This window comes from Hibiscus syriacus, unplaced genomic scaffold (genome assembly GCF_006381635.1).
Source record: "Hibiscus syriacus cultivar Baekdansim isolate YM2019G1 unplaced genomic scaffold, ASM638163v2 tig00116959_pilon, whole genome shotgun sequence".
NCBI lineage: Eukaryota > Viridiplantae > Streptophyta > Magnoliopsida > Malvales > Malvaceae > Hibiscus > Hibiscus syriacus.
Genome location: NW_024063485.1, coordinates 2913176 through 2938930, shown reverse-complemented (window position 1 = coordinate 2938930; position 25755 = coordinate 2913176). Strand labels below are relative to the sequence as shown.

The following is a 25755-nucleotide window of genomic DNA, read 5'->3' as shown; positions in this document are numbered from 1 at the left end:
TCTTGGCTTGCTAAAGATCATGCCTGTATCATTTCTTTTTGTCCTAATATTTTTATCTTGTAGGATCTTTGCAGTGGCATGATCAAGGGTATTAATGGCCTTTACATTTTTGAGTCTAAAGGAGCTACTGGTTTGATTTCTAATTCTTTGGCTAGTACTGGGGATATTTCTTCTGCTCATTCTGTACATGATATTTCTGTTAATAATAAAACAAGTCTTTGGCATGATAGGTTTGGACATGCCTCTGCTTCTGCTATGAAAAAGCTTTCTTATTATATTTCTGATAAGTTTGATGAAAATTCTATTCATTCTTGCAATGTTTGTCCTTTAGAAAAACAAACTAGGTTGCCATTTCCTCTTAGTTCTACTAGATCCTCAACACTTTTTGAACTAATTCATATCGATTTATGGGGTCCTTATAGAATATCTACTCATAGTGGTCATAGGTATTTCTTGACTGTGGTTGATGATTGCACAAGAATGACTTGTGTTTATCTCTTGAGGGCCAAAAATGATGTTATTTTGTTTCTTAAACAGTTTCTTTCATTTACCTCCACTCAATTTTCTTCTGTCACTAAAATTATCAGAAGTGACAATGGTACATAATTTTTTAATTCTCATTGCTCTCTATTTTTTCTTCTCTTGGAATTTTGCACCAAAGTTCATGTGTTCAGACTCCACAGCAAAATGGAGTTACAGAAAGAAAACATAGACATCTCTTAGAGGTAGCTAGGGCTTTACATTTTTAGTCAAAAGTACCTATTAAATTATGGGGTGAATGTGTATTAACAGCTTGTTTCATTATAAACATACTCCCTTCCTCTGTTTTATAATGAAAGACTCCTTATGAACTTCTTTATCACAAAGTCCCTGACATGTCTATTTTGAGAGTGTTTGGTTGTTTATGCTATGCTATTATTCCTAAACCAATTGATAAATTTGCCCCTAGAGCCTTCCCTTCTATTTTCATGGGTTATTCAAACACTCAAAAAGGTTATCTCTTATTTGATCTTACTTCTAAGAAGTTCTTTGTCAATAGAGATGTTATTTTTCATGAACTAGTGTTTCCTTTTCACTTTCCTATCCAAATAAATTCATTTTTTCCTTTTACTCCTTATATTCCTGATTCTGAGTTTTTAAACCTTTCTTTTGGTCAGCAACATGTTCCTACTACACCACATGTTTCTCCTTCCAGTATTGAACTTGGGGAATCATCACAACAGTTAGAAAGTCTCGTGGTTCCAGTAGCTCTAGTCTCCGTTAGAAAATCTACTAGGGTTCCTAAGCAACCTCAATTGTTATCTGATTTTATTTGCAATTCTGTTTCCACCTCCACTTATTTCATTTCAGATTTCATTTTTTATAATCTTCTTCCTTGTGGTACTCAATCATTTGTTTCTTTTATTTCTAATTCTGTTGAACCTAAGTCTTATCATGAGGCCATTCAACATCCTGAATGGGTACAGGCCATGAAGGATGAAATTCTTTCTCTTGAAACAAATAAAACCTGGTCAGTTGTTTATTTACCTTATGGCAAAATTCCCATTGGTTGTAAATGGGTTTATCAGATTAAATACAATGCTGCTGGTACTATAGAAAGATATAAAGATCGCTTGGTGGCCAAGGGATATAGTCAGAAATAGGGTGTGGATTATGTGGATACTTTCTCACCAGTGGTTAAATTGGTTACTGTTCATTTTCTCCTTGCTATTGCTTCTGTTTTTTATTGGCCTCTATTCCAGCTTGATGTGTATAATGCATTTTTACAAGGTGATTTGTTTGAAGAGGTATATATGGAACTTCCTCCTGGTTTTTGCAGTCAGGGGGAGAATATGGTATGTAGACTGCAAAAATCTCTTTATGGCTAGAAACAAGCATCTAGGCAATGGAATTTAAAGTTGACTGAGGCTCTTTTAGGGGCTGGTTATGAACAGAGTTAATTTGACTATTCTTTGTTCACGATGAGAAATGATAAGAATATTGTAGTTTTATTGATTTATGTTGATGACTTGTTAATTACTGGGAATGATGATTATTTGATTGATGACTTGAAGAGTTTTTTGAACAAAAAGTTTAAGATGAAAGATCTTGGTGAGTTGAAGTATTTTTTGGGGCTTGAAGTTATAAGGTCAAAAGAAGGAATCTTAGTTAACCAGCGCAAATATGCTCTTGAATTAATTGATGAATCATGAATGAGTGGTTTAAAACCTGCAAGAACTCCTCTTGAACAAAATATTAAGCTCACTACAACAAAGTATGATGAGCTATGCATGAAAGGGAGTAATGAAAACGATGAGTTGTTAATTGATAAGAGTGTTTTTCAAAGGCTCGTTGGAAAACTCATTTACCTCACACATACCAGGCCTGATATAACCTTTGTTGTACATTACTTGAGCCAGTTTATGCAATAGCCTAAGGAGTCTCATTTATGTTCTGCGTTGAGGATAGTGAAGTACATAAAAAAGAATCCTGGTCAAGGGATTTTGATGGACTCAAACAGCAGCTGTGAACTTAATGCATATTGTGACTCAGATTGGGTTGTATGTCCTATTTCAAGAAGGTTTATTTCTGGTTTTTGCATTAAGCTTGGAAGTTCATTGGTTTCGTGAAAAACTAAGAAGCAGAATGTTATAGCCATATCATCTGCTGAAGCAGAATACATAAGCATGGCATCTACGACAGCAGAGTTGACATGGTTAAATGGTTTAGCCAATGAATTTGGACTAGAAAGAAAAGACCCAGTCAGGTTGTACTGTGATAACAAGGTTGCCCTTCAGATTGCTGCAAATCCAGTTTATCATGAGCGCACGAAGCACATAGAAATTGATTGTCACTTTGTAAGGGAAAAAATACAAGAAGGGCTCATCAAGACAGAATTTGTGTCTTCTTCAGAACAATTAGCAGACATTTTCACTAAAGCTTTAGGAGTACAACAACATGAATATCTTGTATCCAAGTTGGGGTTAAAGGATATCTTCTACCCACCAACTTGAGGGGGAGTGTTAAGAAGTTAAGTTTGTTATTTATGTTTTGCAGTTGTAACTAATTATCAGTTAGTTAGTTAGTTAGATTAGAAATGTATATATATTTGTAACATTTCTATTCAATAATGCATTAGGTATTACACATTATACCATTTGCAAAATTTAACAATTTATTGTATTTGTTTACGTTCATTCATTTGTGTTCGTTTACGTTTGTTTATTGTGTTCGTTTATGTTCGTTTACATTCGTTTATTGTGTTCGTTTATGTTCGTTTATATCCATTCGTTTATATTCGTTTATTTGTGTTCATTTATCATTTAAATGAACGAGCACAAACAAGCTACATTCCTTAACGAACGAACATGAACAATAAATTTTTGTTCTTTTATGTTCGTGTTTGTTCATTTGTTCGGTTAAAGTTAAAAGAACGAACATGAACATACCCCTATTCGTATTCGTTCGGTTCGTTTACATGCCTAGTTGCAGCTTTTGTCATGCTTGTTTTCTGATAGAGGAAAAGACTACCATCACATCGCTTGACTTCAATGCCAATAGCTTAGCTCTCCCAAATCATTGATTGAGAATTTTTATTTCAACAATCTCACCACTTTCGTAATCTCAGCTTTTGACTCCCCAATAATAAAGATATCATCTATATACACCAAAACAAATGTGGATCCATTCTACTTGTGACTTATAACAAAGAGGTACCAACATGTGACACTGTAAACCCCATTTGGAACAAACCCTCCCTGAGTCTATTGTGTCGGTTTCTAGGAGCTTGTCGTAGCTTGTATAATGCCTTTTGAAGCTCACACACAAGCGGAATACCATCGGCTGCATACTGTTCGAAACCTGACGGTTGTTGCATGTAGACGTCCTCATTCAAGTCAGCCATTGAGGAAGGGATTGTTAACATTTACATGTCGTAGTTCCCATTTCTTTGTGACTGCACTAGACAGAACAACGTTTAAGGTTGCTAACTTCCCAACAAGCTTGAACGTATCTTTAAAATCAGAACCAGGTACTTGTGAGTAACTCTTAGCCATGAGTCGTGCCTTGTACCTATGGACTGAGTCATCCGGGTTCCTCTTAAACTTAAACCACTTACATCCAACTGTTGTTCTACTTTCAGGAAGCTTGACCAAAAACCACGTATTATTGCTTTGAAGTGCATCGTACTTAGCATGCACTGCAGATTTTCAACTCGGTGGTTGGAGGGCCTCATACACATTATAGGGCACTCTATCTTTAAAATAGCTTGTATATATAGACTTTCGGTTTATATACACCACGTTTACTTCTTGTAAGCATTGGGTGGTGATTCAGTACTCCTGCTGGGCTAACTCTCTAGTCGACTGCCTGATTATCAGTCACGCCAATCATGCGATCAAAACTAATCCCATGAACAGTCTTTGTGAATTTAGGAGATGTGAGCTTCACACCAGCCTCATTGCCAGTAGTAATAGCATGTTCATTACTGATAACAGTATCACCAGGCTCAGATACTATATTGGATTTTCTAAGTGATAGAGATTTTTCACAAATAATAGAATATATTGAACTTGCTTTAAAGGGCCACACAATATAGCATTTATAGTACGTACAAAACATGCAGTTACAAAGCATGTAGTTAGAGTCAACAACTCAACTAACAAATTTAAAAATGAATATTTTTTTAGAAAAATTAGTATGCAATTTTTTTAAATTTTTATACTCTTCTCAACAAATTAAACTTAGCAATTATTTTTTTGAAATAATATTTCCTAGAAGGCTTAATGCATATGCCCCTCCATATGTTAAATTTACCTTTCCATCATTTTGAGAGTCAATGGCGGATTTATTGCTGGTGAAAGAAAACATTAATCATGAATGGAATGAGGAGATAAACAAGATTTGTGGGGATAACAAAAAAAAATGGTGTTTCCTTTTCTTTGTAATATTTTATCTTAAGATGAAAAGGTGTGGTAATTTTTACCAAATAATATTTGAAAAATGTGTGGATGTGAAAAGGAAGGAGGACAAACTGACAGCTGTTTTCTCTTGCTCAAAACAACAGCCAGTCTTATTTAACCGGGGAAAGGAAGACCAGGTCACTGATTGGACGACCGACCAGCTCTCGGTGGCTCCGCAAATCACCAAACTGACAAAGCAGACAATGGAAATGATCTACTCCCAACACTCTAACTAAAATAAACTTCATACATTATAAAAGGAAGGAGGACAAACTGACAGCTTTTCTCTTGCTCAAAACAACAGCCAGTCTTATTTAACCGGGAAAGGAAGACCAGGTCACTGATTGGACGACCGACCAGCTCTCGGTGGCTCCGCAAATCACCAAACTGACAAAGCAGACAATGGAAATGATCTACTCCCAACACTCTAACTAAAATAAACTTCATACATTATAAGATCTTAATCCTAAAATATTCGTATCTCATTCAAAAATTTATTAAATTGATATTTCACGTTTTAAAATCAACTTAAATTTCTTTTTTAAAATCATTGTTTTTTATTTTTTAAATTACATTTAAAAAACAATTCTAAATACGAGCATAAAGATCAAATAGAGAATGAATACCCACATTCAGCTGACGGCATACAGCATCCATATTATAAAACAACAAATAGAGAATGAATGAGAAGAAAACATTCTTTGCTTTTTCTATGAATTGCAAGTTTAGAATAAAGTTTACCTGGTTACGCGAGAATTGAAGAAATCCTGAGCTATACGATATCTCTGGTTTAGCTCGGAACACATATCTGTTAAGACAGGATCCAACTCGGTCTCATAAGGTTCCGTTACCTATCAACGAAGCCAACCGGAAAAATCATACCAACAATGATCTATACGAGATTGAGGTGCCTAGGAGTATGAGAGGCCATTGCAGTATCTTCACACGCAAGCGTTGTCTGTTTCGTTAGCGAGCAAGATTCCTGCACTGATGAAGTTGATCGTACCAACAATGGTGTCGTTTGCTGCCATCTCTGGGAATAGTTGTTTTGTTTTATTGGGTATTGTAATAATATAATGTCGAAAAAGGAAATGAGATAGGCAGATAGCATAGACTGGGGATAAAATGTGAAGAAAATGTTGAGGACCATGGGGTTATACTTATATTTTCCAACTCCGAGCCAGCTAGATGAGCACGAATCACAATGAATGAAGATTTCAAGTCTTTTACTCCCAATCCCAACGTTTTCCTGATAGAGCTATCTCGTTAATTTTCAAAATCAGCTACTAATTAACATCATTGGAGTGTTCATTATGGAGATCAAATGCATGCGTATTGCCAGACAACATTTCTGAACCCCCACCCTTAAAGTCAATGTTCTCATGCACTAAATATATTTGGATACATCGGGTTGATGGTAACGGACCGTTAGTGATTATTACCTTTTAATTTGGACTAGAGCTGCGGTGACTTTTAAACAATCCGTGGCTGTGAGAAGGAAGGTACGAAATAGGGTGTTTATACGGCGAGTTAATTGTGAGTTGAGTTGTACTTGACTTGTATCCATTAAAAAATTTTGTTGCTCAATTCGACTCGTTGCTCGTTAAGTTCATTAAACTTGTTAGACTCGTGCTTGTTAAGCTCATTGCTCATCTCGTTGCTCGTTAAATTCACTAAATTTTTTATCTTATTTTTTTAACTATAGGTAAAATCTACTAATATTATATAGAGCTTAAAATAAACTAAATTAATAAATTTAACCCAAAAAAATTATCAAAATAATGTATGCAACAAATTTAAAGTCAAAGTCCAAAATAAAAATCCACAATACATTAAAATAATAATTAGGATTTGATTTTTGGGTGTAGTAAAATAATTATTAATTAATAATTTGGTATTGTTTTTATTATTTATTAGAAAATTAATAGATTAGTAATTTATCAATCTTTTTATTATCTATTAGTAAATTAATATTTTTAATGAAACAATTTTTTAAGATAAGTACTAAAATTTATAAAAAAACATTAACGAGCTGGTTGCAAACTTATTGAGTCAAGTTAGAGTTTGTTCGACTCAGCTTGTAAAGGTCTCGAGTCAAGTAAACCCAAGTCAAACTTGTATCAATTTTTGATCAAATCAAACTCAAACTGTTTACAGGTTACTCAACTCATTAAGCACCCGTAGGAAACATGATCTATATAAATAAAGAAATCATAGGTCTATAACCCTCTTATTTGTGGTTGAGAGATTTATAATGATTTTTTTATGACGTTTGATATAAGACTATCATAACTATTAATATATAGACAGATAAATAAATCTCATTTTCAGATATGATATTTCATCGCAATAAATTGATTCGACTTATTCCACTAGAAGTCTTATTCATCTACCGTAACTGATTTAAGAGTTTGTGTCCAGAAAATATAGGGTTGCTGGAAACTCGAGAGAAGCAAAAATGTTTGTACAAAGGTTCTGAAAAGCTAAGAGCCGGTAGTTTTCACAATTTTAGGGATGGACACAGGTAGGGGTGGGTCGTTTTTTTTACCGTCCCGACTTCGACTCAAAAATATATACTTTAAAATCCGATCTCGTTCTAATTCAAAAACTTTTAGGTTTTTTTCTCGTCTCAGACCCCGTCTGGATCCATTCTGATTTTTAGACTAAAACCCTGATCCCAATCCGATTCTTAGACTTAAACCCTAATCCCAATCTAATTCAATCGAATATTTTAATATTTTAAAATAATTAAAATAAAATATTTTATAATAATATATCTATAATTATTTATTATATTTTAAATGATTAAATTAATATATTTTATAATAATTTTATATTTTGATAATTAAATATATATTTTAATAATTAATCAATTATCAAAATCTCGAATTATTAATCTTTCATCTCACAATGTACCAAAATAAAACCAAACAAGCTAATGATCACATTAATTATCAGACACAAGGTAACAATTAAGCAAATAGACATAACTAGTAAGAATTTTAAGTAAAAGCAAAGATATCCCAATTTTTCATCAATTTCAATGTGATAAGATTCAATACCACACAATTCATTCATTATCGTTCAAAGTGTTCAGGGTAGAAGAAATAAATCAAAATCGGGATTAATAAAGACATTAACATAGGCTTGTAAGGAAATCAAGTTTTCACCACTCGTTTGAACAAGATGCATTTAATCAAAGAGGTTTTTAATAAGGTTGTAACGAGGATTAGCTTGGGGTAGGGATAAGGCCAAAAAAAATTGGGTTCAAAAGTCAAGTGAAGAGATGTAAAATATATGAGTTCAAACTATGAATTCAACAAAGTAAACACATTCGAAGAAGCTTAATCAAACAATCAAATTTTTTCTTTCTTTTTTTCGATTTCCTTGCTATTTTAAGCTATTTTTCAATAATTGTTTTTTGTTTGAACGCTTTGTTCTTTTTTTTTTAATGCTTCCACTTTCTTCTCTTAATTTTTCGTTCGTGGAACAAATCTATCTCATGTCACGACAAGGGTAATAAGAGAGGGTGAAAATAAAATTAAAAGGTTTTGGGTTTATAATATGGTAAAAACAAGGTAAATTATGAGTTTAGTACCTAAAGTTTCAATTTTTACAAAATCATATATAACATTTAATTTTTATTTCAATTTTTAATATTTTTTAAACTTCCACATCAATAATTAAATATTAATTTTTATTATTTTATTAAATCAATAAGATGACAACACATGTTACCATCGTATTAAAATAAAATTAACCCCTATTACGCTTACCCACGCCTTCCTATAAAAAGGAGGAGAGGGATTGGCCACTGGGCCAAGCAATGTAGTTGTTACTTTTTCACTAAAACCTATATTTAATTTATACTTCATAATCACTCCAAATAAGATATTTTAATTAAAATTAAGACTCAAATTTACGACTTCTCTCCATGAAAAATTAATGTTCAACCATTAAGGTAGTAAATGAAATTGATCATATATCATCAATTTTATATTTATTTTATATAATTGTTTAATTAAAGACTAAAATATTAATTTATTTAAAAATATAAAACATTTTTCATTATAAACCTAATTACTTAATTTAAAAGTAAATTATTTTAACTTTTTTTTTTGGAATAAAAATAATTAAATATGTTTTTTTAAAATAATATTAAATATTTTAAAAATTAAATTTAAAATATTTATTTATAATATAATTAAATTAAATAAATATTAAAAATTATTTTTATCATAATTTTAAATTTTATAATTATTTAATTAATATTAAATTAATAGAGGATTATGAAGTTCAAAATATTTTATATAATTTTATATAGTTTTACTATATTTTGTATTTTTAAATATTTAATCTTTAATCAAACAATATAAAATAAATATAAAATTGATGATATAAGACCAATTTTATATACTAGCTTAATGATTGAACACTATTTTTTCTTAGGGAGAAGTCTTAAATTTAAGTCCTAATTTTAATTAAAATATTTTGATTTGTGGTGGTTATGGAGTATAAATTAAATATGAGTTTTGGAAAATGGTAACAACTACATTGATTGGTCCACTGGCCAAGCTCTCTCCCTTTCTCCCAGAGAGCATGGGTTATAGTAGGGGTTAATTTTATTTCAATATGGTGGTGATACGTGTCATCATTTTAATGGTCAAATAAAAATATTAAAATTAACATTTAATTGCTTATGTGGAAGTTTAAAAAATATTAAAAATTATCACAGTTTGCTACATCAGCTTTGTCGTTAAGTTTTTAACGGTGGGATACTAAAAATGAAACAAAAACTAAACGTTAGATATGATTTTGTAAAAATTGAAACTTCTGGTAGTAAAACATACAAAAGGTGAACCTTTAGGTACTAAACACGTAATTTACTCTAAAAACAAAAAAAGGTGTAAAGGCTCAAAGTTGCTCACTAGTGGATATAAATGGGTAGGCAATTTTAGGTAAAGAAGTAGGTTAATCCTAAGTGGCCCAATCATCTTAAAACATCAATTTTTGGTCTCAATATGTATTTAATCACAAGTTCTAGAATATTAAAATTAATTTGGCGCACTCAATCAAACAAATGAGCAAGATTAAGAAGATATTTCCGTTAGGCTCAAATCTCACAAGAAGGGGTAATGTGTATTGAGTCAAGAAACATATTAACTAACTGATTCATGGAACTTCAAGCAAAAATTTTAAGAAAAATACTAATCATGTTCTTTTTACTATCATGCGACCACAAACTCCAAAGATAGTCGATGAGACAAAGCAAGATTCAAAATTAATAACGAGATTTCAAAAAATCAATCAAGACAACTCAATTTCAAGAATATAAACAAGCGAGTGATAATTCGATGCAAGTTTTCTCTAAGCTTTCTACCCCACTTAAAGCATAATGTCCCAGTATGTAAATTAAAGCGTAGGAGAAGAAATAAATATACTCCCCATGTTTAGGTGAGAATCAATTCGAGTTCTTGATTTTTGGTTCGAACAATGGTGATATCGACTGAAGCTTCGAGCGACGTGTTTGAAGGAAAACAAATGTGAAGAGATTGGACGTGTGGCTTGTGTTAATAAAAAAAAATTGGTGCTAGAATTTCGAAATGAAAAATCACGTTGGTTATGAGGGTTTAATGGGGTTTGATGAAACAATATGTTTAGGGCTATGGAAGGTTATGCTAAAACGAGCACAAAGCATGTGGGGGATTTGCTATCATGCACTTTTGGTGTTTTGAGAAGAAAGGTGTGCACGATTAAAACACAATTTACCCTCTTGCTTGCCTTTGCACTATGCTGTCACGTGAAATAGTTCCATGGTCGATCATTCATGTTCAAACGATTTTTTCTTTTTACCTAAAAAAAATAAAGAAACAAATAACTACTCAGAAAAAATAGTAAATTAAATAAAATAAATAAAATAATAAAATAATAAAAATGGGTTGTCTTCTATTAGAACGCTTTTGTTTAATGTCGTTTAACTCGAAGACCTGATTTAGACTACAAGTTGTGCGAGAGAAATGTTCACTTCATTCGCTTTTTTCCAACTAAAAAAATCTTTATGAGAAATTCTACGATCATAAAACTTTTTCTTTTTATCTTTGTAGAAATTTTCATAGACTTTTCTTCGGATCTTTTTCATCTTTGAAAGCTTGTCCAATATAATCGATAAATTATTTCATCCACCCAGAAATATGTTCTTAAAATATTTTGGAAGCAGTTTTAATTTTGATTTTGATGCCTGCAAAATAGATGGAAATTTTTAGATTGAGAAAGCATCAAATTTAAATTCTTACTTAGCTCTTCGCTAGACAACTACAAGTCCATGTCAGAAGCTATATCAGTTCCAACCTTTGAATTCATGTACAATTCATCAAAAAAAATTATGTTCAACATATTCATTCACATAAGGTTTAATTATATTGACAAACTTAGCATTAGCAATAGAGTCATGATGCTTCATTGCTTTATAAATATCGAATTTTATCACTTCACCGTCAAACTCCATGGTAAGAGTTCTACTTCTAACGTCGATTTTAGTGTAAATCATGCTTAAGAATGGGCGGCCAAGAAGGATTTCAGAGGAGTTGTTGGTTCGGTCTTTTTCCATGTTGATGACATAGAAATCTGTCAAAAAAATTAACTCTTTTACCTTAACAAGTACGTTTTCAAGAAGTCCTTCAGGATAGATGACAGATCAATCAACGAGATGAATTGTTACTCTAGTTTCCTTCAAAGGTTCAACATAAATTGTTCTTGAGACAGTGCAAACCGTTCGACGATTGACTTCAATGATGATTTCGACGGTTGATACTGTTGAGGTGGGGGTGGCCTTGGTTGATACGTTTAGTTTCAACTTAGGTTTTGTTCATAGCTGAAGTTCGGATGGTCCCTCTACCCTGGATTATAGGTATTCACGTTAGGATTTTATTGTCTCTGGGGGGGTCCTGGAAAATTTCCAACTGCGTTGACTTATGTGCTAAAGTCTTCTTGTAACATCAAACAACAATCTATGGGATGGTCCAACATTATGCATATTCCGTAAAGTCTAGTTGTAGTCGTTTTTCTTGCAATAAGAGTTTGAACAATATCAGTTAATTTATCAAGTTTATTTTCTAAAGAATTTGAACTTATCTCATGAATCCATCGAGTAGGTTCACTCGCAGAGCCAAATTGTTGAGAGTTAGCAGTCATAGTTGAAATCAAATTTCTGGCTGCATGTGGAGTCATATTAATTAGTGCTCCTCCGCTAGCTATTCCAATCATCTTCATCTCCAAAGTAAGTAATCATTCGTAAAAGTACTGAAGAAGTGTTTGTTTTGACAGTCCATGTTATGGGTAGGTAACGCAGAGTTTCTTGAATCATTCCCAGTAATCATATAATGATTCCCCATTTATTTGTTGCATTCCTAAGAATTTTCTTCTTAATTCACTAGCTTTTGATGCAAGGAAGAACTTGTCAAGAAAAAGACGAGTCATATTATCCCATGTATTAACAGAACTAGTAGGTAGATAAAATAGTCAATCTTTAGTCGAGTCAGCTAAAGAAAAAGGAAAAGCATGAAGTTTATTTTGATCATCAGATACACCCTGTAGTTTCATGCTATAGCAAACTAGATAAAACTCAGTGAAATGCTTGTGACGACTTTTGTCGGGCATTTCACAATAAGTAGTAAAAGATGGATTAAACCCATTTTCAGCTCAAATAGTGTTACTCCTTGAGGGAATACGATGCATACCGGTTTTTGTTCGGCAAGTATAACATTGACCTAATTCTCATATTGTTTTTTGATCCATTGGAATCAATTTCTCAAAGTCTTCTTCGGCGTCAGAGAATGTTTCAGTGTCCAGAGGTGTCTCCAGATTAGATTCGGAATGTTTTGCTTGTTGTTATTGTTGTCGCCTTTCTTGTAGTGTGCGTGAGTTTATTCTTCGGGCTAGTGCTTCTATCTCAGGTACCCAATCTTCTAGTTCTCCTGGATTTTTCTTGGTCATAAATTTTAATCAATATTTTGTCGTGATCCCCGATAACGGAGCCAATTTGATAAGCATCGTAATTGTCAAATAATTATTCCTTGTTCTTGAATAATTATGCTAAGAACGTAATATAGAGAAGAAGGATGTTGATCCACAGGGATTCAGAAATTTCTAATAACAATTTGAATTGATCTTTAACAAAAAAATCTATAAAACAATAAAATTAATAAGATGGAGGGTTTTGAATAATAAAGTAAACTAAATAAATAAAATAAAATTAATGCGAAAACAATAAAAAAATAGAAGAAGTAAATTGTAAAGAAATAATAAAGATAAGAGATAGTCTCCAGCTTCGTTTCGCCTCAATCCGTCTCGATCACTGAAATAGATTTTACTTCGGATACTTGCCGATTATAGTCTACAAGGCCCAACCCTTGTAACTTGCTATTCTCTTTTGTGAACTCATTTTCAAAGCCAATCCTTGAAAATTAACCCATGTTTGGATTAATATCGGTTATCGATATTAATGCAAATGTTAGGTTGGAACTGGAAAAGCCCGTACTCAGATTATGGTGTCTTAAGAAAAATCGAACCCGATCTTGATTTCCCTTAGCGAATCGCCGCTAAGCTTGTTCTTATGGAATTCAATTTGCTACAAGCCAACTCTCTTCCCCAACTTTAGATCACAACGTCGATCAAACCAATGTGTACTTTTTGGATTGAAGGTATTTAGATGTTTGAAGAAAAGTCGATTGCCTCCCCTTGTCTGTCGAAAATCAAGACAGAAATATGAAGATATGAAGCGCTTTTGCAATTCTCACGAGATCGGATCAAGTCGTAGCTCAGCTATCAACTAAAGAAAAGTTTAGTCAAACATAGTAGAGATCATGCTTGGCATGTAGAAGAAAGAAGATGAAGAACAAACATATTTTTATTAAACTGAAAACCTAAAACAAAAGAAAAAGCCAAAACCAATTTTATATTGAATTATGAACTTGTAAATCTCTCAAGCTTCACCCTGGGGTATTTATAATCTTGAGTTAACCTACTGAAAATAAACTCTTAAAATATCCAAACTCTTAATTCCTAACAAACTAAACATCTTAATTAATAAATATTAAAAATTCTAACAATGGTAAACTAAAATTGTATGCAAAATAAATTCCTAATAAATTAATAAAATATCAATTGTTTAGATTTAATTACAACTTTTTAATTCCTAAAGAATTATGGTTCGCCTTGCTTTCCTCCTTTGATCTTGTTACTTGAATTATTTAATCAGAGTTTGTTTTTGGATCGATCTTTAAATCTGAGTTGGCGATGACTTCTCCAAAAAAAAAGAGGAAAATTTTGTTTAATTTACCTTTTAATTGTTATTTCTTGGAAAATATAGTCATGCACATATTCGAACATAAATAACTCAAATTAGCACTATAAAAGGAGGTAGCACGGATTAATTAATAACAAAATATTAAACAAATAAAACATTCATCAATAATATAAAAAAATTCTTAAAATATTAAATATAATATATATAAAAATAAAAATTAATTAGATCGAGATGTATCAGAGATTTTTCACCTTAAACCCAACTCTATCATGTCCCAAAATTTTATACCTTATAAGCTACCCGCCCTGTCCCAAGTCTCGAAATTTTAAAAAAAAACCATCTCTGTAAGATTGAGATCCATCAAATTCAAATATTTTGACCATCCATCCTTATATAATTTGAGAGGTATAACACATCACATCACATCACTGTTTTTAAACAAATTTATACTCTAATAAAAACAATCACTACCGACACAAATGTTCAACCAAGGAGAGCATCTGCTTAGTTTTACGAAGTCACAAAACCAACCCCAATCGCATCACAACCAGCATAAACTTGACCTAATTCTCGTCACGTATAACCTTGCTTGTACTTTCTAAATATATCCTCCGTTTTGGCATTCCTAAACGCACAGCACCCTACCAGATACACAAATATCAAAGCAACAAGAGTTACGAGCAGTATTATGTCGGCTTTTCTCCATTCCTCTTTTATATTCGCAAGTAACCCGGCTTAGCACGGTAGAAGTATCTCGGCAGGTTAAGAAAATGTGTTATAAATTTTATTATTATTTTTTTAATAAAATTGATAAAAAATTATCGAAAACATTATTATTTCTATCGAAAATGTTATTATTGAGCTCTTTACCGGGTTTTGTAATATATCCGGTAAAAACAATAATATTTTAGGTAGAATTTTACCGGATATATTATCAAACTTGGTAAAATACTTAATAATATTTTTGGTAGAAATAATAATATTTTTAATAATATTTTTACTGATTTTATTAAAAATAATAATAAAATCAGTTGCTTCTTTCTTTATTGCGGTAAAACTTTCCCTTTGCACGAGTTGCAACTATAGCAGAGCTGCATTTGGTCGTTGTTCAACTGTATGCAGTCCGGGTCTGCTATGTTGTTGATGGGGCTGATCCAGTTTGTTGGATTCACAAATGTGTACCCACATGCTGTTGGTGGCTTACAGCATCCAGACTGTCAAGGGGAAAACAAAAATTGTAAAGATTTACTGAATCTAATCATCTTAAAACACGCACACTTAATTCTACTTAATTTGGGTAAACTATACTCGCTACCATTTAATTACGAGCGGATTCTATTTATTATATCACTTAACTATTTAAGTACCGCAAATCGTACCATCTGCAACTAACTTTTGACGGAATAATTAAAGGTAGCAAACGGGTCATTTAGATCGGTTTTAGGTCGGGTAATTTTGGATCGGATTATTTCGGATCTAAATTATATTCAATTTAATTTTGTTCGGGTGGGATCGAATCTGGTTCGAATTTAGTTCGATTGTAAGATAATTCAGATCGGGTCGGGTATCGACTAAGGTCAATTTTCGGGTCGGGTGATTTATCGGATCAGTTGTTTTTTAGTTCTTATCGGTTGATTTTTGGGTCGGGTCAATATCAGATCGGTTTGATTTCGGGTCGGGTCAATATCGGATCGGTTGATTTTCGGTTAGGTCAACCTTTAGATCAGTCAATACGGGTTGAATTGATTATGAGTCTAATCAAACATATATAAAATTATTGATATATTCTTGTAAAAATCATCTTCTTGTTTGTTAATCTTATCATTTAGGCCTAATTTCAGTTCTCAATCATTAAATATTTTGAATTAAACCAACATTTATAGATGATAAATCGATAATAGACACAAATACAATTTTATAATGCATGTTACGATTTGTTATCAAAATTTTATATTGATATTGTATGATAATTTTATAGTGAGAACTATTTAATAAAGAAATATTTGTTTATTAAATTTTTAAATTTAATGTAACTTTATTTGTTAAGTTTTAGTCATAAGTGAACTTTATATTATTTTTATTATAAATCTAATATTATTTCCTTTGTTTTAGTTGTTTTCTATTATTTTTATTATAAATTTAATATTTTTATTACAAGTAAGATAAGTAAACTTTATTTCTTACTGTTTTCAAGCTTACAATTAGATTCTTTTATTTAGTATTGTTTTCAATCTTACGATTAGATTCTTACTTTTAAATTCCTCTTATGTAATAACATAAGTAAATTTTCTATTATTTTTATTATAAATATAATATTTTTAATAAATTATAAATTTTATTTAAATTAATTTATTATTCGGTTTAGATTAATTTCTCTTCAGGTTGCTTTCGGGTCGGGTTAAATTCGATTCGTATTACTTTCGGTCGAGTTAAAATTTGGTTCGGATTCTTTCGGTTTGGGTTAATTTTGATTTTGGTTAGGGTTAATTTCTGTTCGAGTTACTTTCGGTTTCACTAAATTTTGGTTCGGGTGTGGTTCAGATCACGTATGGGTCTAGCATCGTATCAAATTTGATTATCATATTCGGGTTAATATCGAGTATTGGGTCGGGTAAATCAGTTCATGTAATCAAGTTCGGCAGGTTTAGGAATAATTGTAACAAAATTAGTATAATTACAAATTTAGTTCTCATTATTTATACATTCTATTAATTTGGTCATAATTTTTAAATTAATTCAATAAATTTAATCATCTAATTAGATAGTGGCATATGTCATCAATGATAATATCATGGCATGTGTCACAAAATGATTGGAAGATTCTTTATTAATTTTAATTATATTTAAGGTAAATTACATGTTTAATACCTCAATTATTACTTTTATTCTATTTTGGTCACCAAACTATTATATTTATCAAAATCATACCCAACGTTACATTTAAGTTTCATTTTGGTCACCGCTGTTGAAAAAGTAACAGAAGTGTTGATGTTGCATTTTTTTTTAACTTTTTCAATAATGACATGATATTATCTTATGTTGACACGTACCATTAATTTTTTAAAGGTGGGTGATTAAAATGAAACCAAAACATAACATTAGGTATGATTTTCAAAAAAATAATTATATAACTAAAATAGAACAAAAGTGATAGTTAGAATACTAAGCATTTAATTTATCCTTATATTTAATTTAGTAATATCACCATCTAACGGAAGAAAAATAAATTGAAGAAGCAATTCGGGGGAACTGAACTTGGGCCTTGACGGGGAATAACATGCTTAAATAATTAATGATTGATGATTTGATTAACATCACTTAAATAATTAAGCGATTTTGTTGACAAAATTAAATGATGAATGGTCAAAATAGAAAAGTTTACCCTAATTTTTATGCTTAGAAAACTAGGATTTATGCTTTAACATACCTCATTAAACTATTATATGTAAGTATTTGTTTAAACAAAGCAGTAAAGTTCATATGAATGGAACAATTTGAAACTTGAGAAGATGAAGTGAGATTTACCTCTATGGGTGTTAAACGAGAGTTAAAGAAATCTATAGCCATAGTATAGCTTTGGTTCATCTGGGAACACAAATCTGTGGAGCTAAGACAGATCTTAATCCTTTCCCACTTGAAAGAACTTCCAACTCTTCGTTGAAGCCAACCGGAAAAATCTTCCAGATGATATTCCAAGTACGCCCGGTTCGGTTCGAGGTGGCCGGAACCTCAGATGAAAACAACCAAGCACGCAAGAAATACGATGAGGATCAACATGCCGACAAGGTAAGCAATGAGGAGCCACGGAATGCGCCAGAACCCTCCAATGAAGCCTGCTAGAGCTATAACCAAGATTAAGACCCCTAAAACTATGACAGGCCACTATAGAATCTTGACACATGAGTTGTCTGGTTGATTTGCAAGCCAGATTCCAGCACCGATGATTGGAATCGAGAGCAGCATGGCAACGGAGTTGATTGCACCAATGACATTGTTGCTTAATGCCATTATTCTCACTTTGGAGAGCTTAGAAGTTGACAAGAGTGAAGCACCTATGTGGGTGTTGTTTTGAGATCTAGTAGTGAAAAGGGCTTAAAAGAAAAGAAAATGGAGCTGCCTCGAATGAAGATATATCTGTCATGCAACCCCACAATCCATGAAAGCCACTGAAATAATGCAGTTAACGACAGTTTCCATAGTGTTTTTAGGTCTTCAAATCTAGTCACTTTTTGAAAGGGATACATTTTGTACAAGATTGAGAAAGAAAAAAAAAAGCTTAATGCCCAAATAAGTGCCCAAAGTATACCTTCTGTACCAAATAAGTGCTTACATTTTTTTTGGTTCGTCCGGGTGTCTAAAGTTACAAATGTTAGCACTTTAGGTGCCCAGGCCGTCAAGGCATAAGTTTTCCCTTTTAAGTAACACGTGTCACAACTTGATAATTTTGAATTTATTTTTCTAAATAATAAAAATATTATTATATTTTAAAAAAACCCTAACTTTTCTTATATTATAAAATATCCCCAAAACCCCAAATCATAACCTTAATCCACCATCGCCGTCCTCTCCGGCCACAACCACCGCCGCCGACGTAGTCTTTGCCATCATCATGCTATCGTAGTTGTTGCCGAGTCACCGTCGAAATCACGTGGGATTGCGATTTTCATCGTAGGGTTCGTGGGAGATTTGTCGTCGACTGGTCACGACTTCATAGGGGTTTTGTTCGTAGGGGGACAAGAGGTCGGGTGGAGCTTCTTCGGCGGCAAACAACAGTAGTCAGCGTGGGTTTAGTGGTTGAAATGAAGGTTTTCAAAGTTTAAGGGTTATTTCTAAATTTATGTGTTTTCTTTTTTAAAAATATATAATTTAATTTTTTTAATTTTATATAAATTTTTTAAAATTACTAGGTTATGACACGTGCCACTTAACAAGAAAAACTAATGTTTTTGACGGCCCGAGTACCTAAAATGCTAACGTTTGTAATTTAGGTACCCGGATGGAGAAAAAATGCAAGCACTTATTTGGCAAAAAAGCTATAGTTTGGGCATTAAGCCAAAGAAAAACAAAAGTGATTAGTTTGTCAACAACTTTTGTATTTATCAATGAAAAAAGACTTAAGTACACAAATGGTCCCTTGACTATAGGTTATTGCTTTGTTGAGTCCCTTAACTATTAAAAGTTATAAATTGGTATTCATACTATATGATGATGTTTTATTGAGTCCCCAAACTATTACAAGTTACAAAATGATCAATAAATTATTCATGTGTTCCAACCTCATCTTTTCTGTTAAAAATTTGATAGTCATCTGAGCTAGACGTCAACATGCTGAGTGAGATATAATAAAAATCGTATTTGAATAATGTCTACTGGAACCATTGTTGCTTAAAAACACTTACTTAGGGTGCGTTTGGTTCACGGAATGTAAGATTACCAGTAGGAATAAAAGATTATCAGGGAATAGGATTACTGAGAATGTTGTATTTTGTGTTTGGTTGGTTTAACAAGAATGTAAGATTATCGTGTTTGGTTAAAAGAATAAAAGATTATTGAAATGTATATTTTACCAAATTATCCTTATTATATATTTGTTTTTTAACAAGTTGGAAAATATTTATATATTTTCTTTAAAAAATTTAAATTCATAAAATTTATATAATTTTTTTTACAAATTGAAAATATAAAAAGGTATAATGAAAGGGTAAAGTTTTATTTTAACTCCTGAACTTCATATAAAATTTTAATTATAGATTTTTTTTGTAAATCTAAAATAGTTTAAGGATAAATTTGTAATTTAACATTCGTAGAATTTTTATTATTCAATGAAAAAATAAATATATTTTTTGAAAAAAAATTAAGGGCATTTTAGTCCAAAACGCCGGTAATCCAACAATACCTAAGGAAAGGGAGGTAATGACATTCTCGGTAATATACCCCAAAAAATCCACTATTGGTAATGTAAGATTACCGGGAATGATATTCCCATCCAACCAAACGGGGGAATATGAATTCTATTCCCATGAGAATCTCACATTCCCCCAACCAAACACACCCTTAGTGCCATAATATTTCAAGCGTTGATTCGATGATATAACGTAAACGGAGAATCAATCCACAAAATACAACTCAAACTATTTTGAGATCAGATTTTATAATATATTAATTAGTAGTTGATTTTATCATAAATTAACTTAAATCCAATGATCCATGTTAAATTATGCTGACTAAAAGTATATAAATGACATTATTGACCTTTAAATTTCATCTTTCAATTTTTTTTGCCATTTTCATGGAAGGGTCCATCATGTTGTTCTTCCAACTCATACTCTCTTCAAAATCTTTCTATTTGAATTCAATTTCCTCCAATTCATCTTTATAAAATATAGTCATTCAGCACCTTTATCTTAAGTAGTTCGCATAAACAAAGTACATCGGGGCATCAATCTCAAGTATGTAAATCCCATTTTCTCTTGTGAAAATGACCATGAAATCGAATTTATGTACCTTCAAATGATGAATTACGGCCGAGGCCGAGGCTGAGCATTGCAGCCTGCAGACAACACCACCAGGGGAGTATAATGGATCAGCAATGTTTGTCATGACATTGTCGTTTTACATCCTGTATTGAACTTAACAGCCGAAGGAGAAAATTGCCCTGAAAAATATATAGCAACACCAATCTCACAATTACAAACTTACTATAAAAAAACTACTTTACTTTGGCTTTAAAAAAAACCAGCAGCGAGATTCAGCTTGTTGTGAGATAGCAAGAAAAGCAAGAACCAACAATTTCGATGGTCCAATTAGGGATTTATATAGTGGTTATCGACGTGTTTTCCATTATGCTGTGTTTACTGCATATATATAAAGGATATTATTGCGGCCATTGCAAGTTTCGCAATCATGCAATAGTGGTTTCGAATGATACAATTACAACTATATAACGACCGTAATTCCAATGACGGACTTCTATTTAAATCCCTAATTCCGATAGCTACCATTTCTTTCTTTATTTCCATCAATGTGGCACTGCTTGAATATTGCGGAACTTCTTGTGTTCAGAACCAAGCAACAAATAAAATCCGTTTACGTTTTGTGCTTCAACTAATGAAATTGATGGCATTTAACTTTACAACGCATCAAGGTTGCTTACCGAGGGTGCAATGCGATATTTTAAAATAAATTCTATTTTTTTGAATTATTATTTAAAAATATTAGAAAATTATCAAAATAAAAATAATAATAATAATAGATAAGGATCAAATAAGATACTATTCATTAGCTTATCACGTGGTTAATTACATTAAAAATTAATATTAACTATTTTAAATTTTTTAAATAAAAAATATGAATTTACCAAAATATGTGGAAATAAATTTTTTTTTTTAAAATGAGATGATTATAAGATAATATTTGTTCAGAATATTTCTTAACCATTAGGGAGTGTTTGGTTCAAGGATTGTGGGATTCCCATGGGATGAGAATCCTACATTCCCATGTTTGGTTGGCCGGGAATCTCATTCCCGGTAATGTTTTATTACCAATACTAAATTTTTTGGGATTTATTACCGGGAATATCATTACCTCCCTTCCCTTAGGTATTGTAACATTACCGGTGTTTTGGACTAAAATACCCTTAAATTTTTATATTTTTTCAAAAATATCATTTTTCTATCATTGAATAATAAAAATTTTACGAAGTTTAAATTACAAATTTATCCTTAAATTATTTTAGATTTACAAAAAAAATCTATAATTAAAATTTTATATAAAGTTCAGAGGTTAAAAAAAGATTTACCCTTTCATTAAACCTTTTTTATATTTTTAATTTTGTAAAAAAAAATTATATAAATATTATGAATTTAATTTTTTAAAGAAAATATATAAATATTTTACAATTTTTAATATTATACAAATATATAATAAGGACAATTTGGTCAAATATACATTTCAATAATATTTTATTCCTTTAACCAAACACGGTAATCTTACATTCCTACTAAACCAACCAAACACAAAATATAACATTCCCAGTAATCCTATTCTCTGGTAATCTTTTATTCCCACTGGTAATCTTACATTCCGTGAACCAAACGCACCCTTAATAGCATATTTACATCCTATAGACCCGGTTTCTCAAATCCATTACTTCTAGAAAGGACAACACTCTCTTATTACTGAGACCATTCAATAGATTTTTGCAAATAAACTTTTTAAATATAGGAAAAGAATCAACTTTTTAAACATAGGAAACGAATGCAATAAAGCAATCTCATCAGCAAACAATACCAATATTCCAAATGTCTCTTTCACAAATAATTTTCTTCAAAAGTAACAATAACTTCTGATATTCTGAAACCCCAATAATTGGGATCACGTTTCATTTAACAAGCTCTTCAAGCCTTTATCCGGACCACAAACGAACCTGAAGGAAAATTAGAAGTCTCAACAAGTTTACCTATCACATGAACTAAAACTAAAATAAAATGGAACGGTTAAATCTGTTCAAGTATCTAACACTATGTTTAAGTTTCTTCTGGAAACAGGTTATCGACATCGATCAAGTATCAACAAACAAGGGTGCAAAGTCTGAGGTCGTAATAAAAACAAAGCACAATAAACGAAGTGAATAACGTTATATATAACACCATACATCAACCTTTTTTCAAATTCCTACACTATAAAGTCTCTTAACATCTATTTACTCAGATTTAGATAAAGTGTCAGCAGCTTAGCTTAAAAGATAAGGGCTAACCGGCTAAGATCCTAAACTTTCTTGTTATGTTATCCTTAACTGACTCAAAATGACTTATATTAAGGGTATCTAGAAACAAGTAAAGATAATGTTGTTTTCCCTATAGGTCTCAGGTTCGAGCTGCATGGTGAGTGTGTGTTGTCAAAGGTTAAACTATGAATAAATACTACCTTGTAATCATACCAGACTATTAATAAAAAGTAAATGTTTACAATATAACATAGCAATCATCAAACAGGTTACTCACATGCAGGAAGGTTGGATATGTCGGCGGAAACTGCACAAGGTATTCCTAAGTTTGAAAGAGCTCCCCTGATGATTCCACATGGAAAATATAAATGCATGCTTTCCAAAGCCTTTTCATCAAATATGATGGAAGGCTCTCCAGATGTTACATTTTCAGGTGATTGATCAATTGACATTCGTGTAAGCCAACGAAAACGATTATCTTGCAATACAAAGGTACCCTAGAAGACACATTTAAATCAGTTCATAAAACTTCATCATCGAAACCAGATTTTGGTCAGTTTCAGTTACTAAACATACTCTATGATTTGTCTTCAAGTTGTCTATCTGCTTCTTAAAAAGCTCAGACCAAAAATCCTTGCAGATGAACTTGATTGCCTCTAAATGATCACTAAAACGTGGCCTCTCCATCGTGTACCTGGCAATAGCTAAGCTTTGTTGTCACAACAATTTACATATTAACTTCACTAATGAATGAGTATCAGGAACAATACATTATCGAACCATAACTTATGTATAAGATAGAAAGTTGGAAAATAAATACAGACAGAACGTTAACCAATACCCTAATTATTGGTCCCTTAAATGATAATGTCTTTTCAGTCTAGTAGAAACAAATGCATACATGTTAAGAAGATTCATCAATATTACAAGTCAAATCATTTCAGTTTTTTTTGCCATAGTATTTACCTTGCATTACATCATAATCAAGGAGAAGCTAAATTACTAAGATAATCACAGCAACGGTTCCAAGCAATACTGATAACTATAAAAGCCAAATCATTGCATTGGTTTGCATTGACAACCAAAACTTCAAATTCTCACACACGTAGAGCACTACACGATCATAAAAGTTTTATTATATCCGTTATACTCTCGGAGGTCACCTCCGAAGAATCCTAGCTCTCCACTAGCCAAAACTTCCTGAAGAGCCCTTCTGCTTACTAGAGCACTTGAAGGACTCGTATCCTCCGGACATAGGAGTAACATAACCTCCGAGCTACCTACGATACATAAACAAGACCTCTAACATGCACATGTGATCTACCATAATGAAATTCAAGATCCAACTACCAGATATATTTAGCACGTTTTTTTGGGTTCAAAGCTACCGAGTCTCGAACCTTGTCAAGGTTAGAGTGACAACACCTAACCATTAGGACAGGACAAGAGATGGTATATATTTAGCACGTCACCTACAAATAGCCATAATGATATTATGACTGAAAGGACCATCCTCTATTTCCTCTTACATACACATATTCTTCATTATGTCTTCATCTCTCTCATAGAGAAAGACCGGCCAACAGTCATTATCTAATCAATCGCGACTCTCGGCCCAAACCTAAAGGGTGAACAACAACGGCCGACAGGAAAAATTTGTTCCACACCAATATTATACAAAAGAAGATTATTGCCCTTCATTTCATAGCATCATAATATCAATAACAGAATTGGGTTATAGAAATTTCACTCAAATTAGCTCAATCGATGGTTTTTTACTTTTCACGCCCTTAGATCCAAAATTGAGACATTAAAATATAGTTACTTAAGCTAAAATTCACGCTATCGAAAACAATTTGAACAAAAAAGTAATTCAAAAGGAATTTTAAGCTTCATAAATCTAGTAAACGACTAAAAGTGTAGGGCATTTGAATATTTGATAAGATGTAGAAGGGTTCACCGTTCAGAGAGCTGGTGGCCGACCTGATATCCGATCGCTTCGATCCGACGAGCAGCGAGCTCAGGCTTGTTGGCGTAAAAGCAGTTGCAATATGTGGAAACCATTTCGATTAGCAGGCTATCAACGCAGCTTTCTGATACTTCTCTCCCCATTTTTTTTCTCCTGTTTTAACTCAGAATATGGTTTCTATTTTCTAAAATATTTATGGTTTTTTTTCCAAATTTTCTTTTATATTTTGAGCCTATGATGTTCATGGATCCATACTATTTGGGCCAGACTTTGAAAGCACTATTTCTTCAAGGGTAAAGTTAGAAAAAATCATCATTAAATTATGGATAAACTATAAATATGACCATTTAACTATTGATTCATTTTAACTTAACTAATTTTTTTAAATTAATTTTTTAAAGAATAAAATTTAATTTAATTTATATATGTATATGTATTAATTTTTTTATTAAATTATATAGTTTGAATTGTGTAATTTAAATCAGTTTATTTAAAAATAAAACATTTTTAATTCATTTTTAGTAAAAAAATAAAATATTTGTCTTTTAACTCAATTTAATAATTTATATATAAAATTATAAAAATAAATATAAAAATATTAAATTATTTTTTGGTTGCCTTCCCAGTTCCAAGGCTTTGTCTTGACTAATCAGAACCGATCGCGTCGCACACCTGATTTTGGTGGGTGAGTATCCCCGCAATGATTTTCTAGTTAAATTATTAGATAACAAAATATTAGATTTGTTAGTTGTTTAGGTGTCCTTTTATTTTATAATTTGTCTAAGTTTTAATCCTTATTTGAATTTTTTTCACCATC

The 25755-nt window shown here is 31.7% G+C and overlaps 1 protein-coding gene and 1 pseudogene across 2 annotated transcripts; both read right to left on the bottom strand.

Annotated features, from left to right (window-relative positions):
- Positions 1-5626: 5626 nt before the first annotated feature.
- LOC120189768 (trafficking protein particle complex subunit 6B-like) lies at positions 5627-25112 on the bottom strand. 2 transcript variants are annotated; one of them, XM_039192965.1, is made up of 5 exons: positions 24930-25112; positions 23546-23663; positions 23220-23466; positions 15634-15636; positions 5627-5639 (listed from the first exon to the last, which is right to left on the bottom strand). In XM_039192965.1, exons 1-3 carry the CDS (start codon positions 25079-25081, stop codon positions 23239-23241), a joined length of 498 nt encoding a protein of 165 aa, XP_039048896.1. In that variant the 5' UTR covers positions 25082-25112; the 3' UTR covers positions 5627-5639; positions 15634-15636; positions 23220-23238. The 2 variants fall into 2 exon arrangements, with proteins under 2 accessions (XP_039048896.1, XP_039048895.1); XM_039192964.1 differs by lacking the exons at positions 5627-5639; positions 15634-15636 and adding an exon at positions 22537-22669 and having other exon boundaries at positions 23247-23466.
- LOC120189767 lies at positions 14818-18285 on the bottom strand (annotated as a pseudogene).
- Positions 25113-25755: the final 643 nt, after the last annotated feature.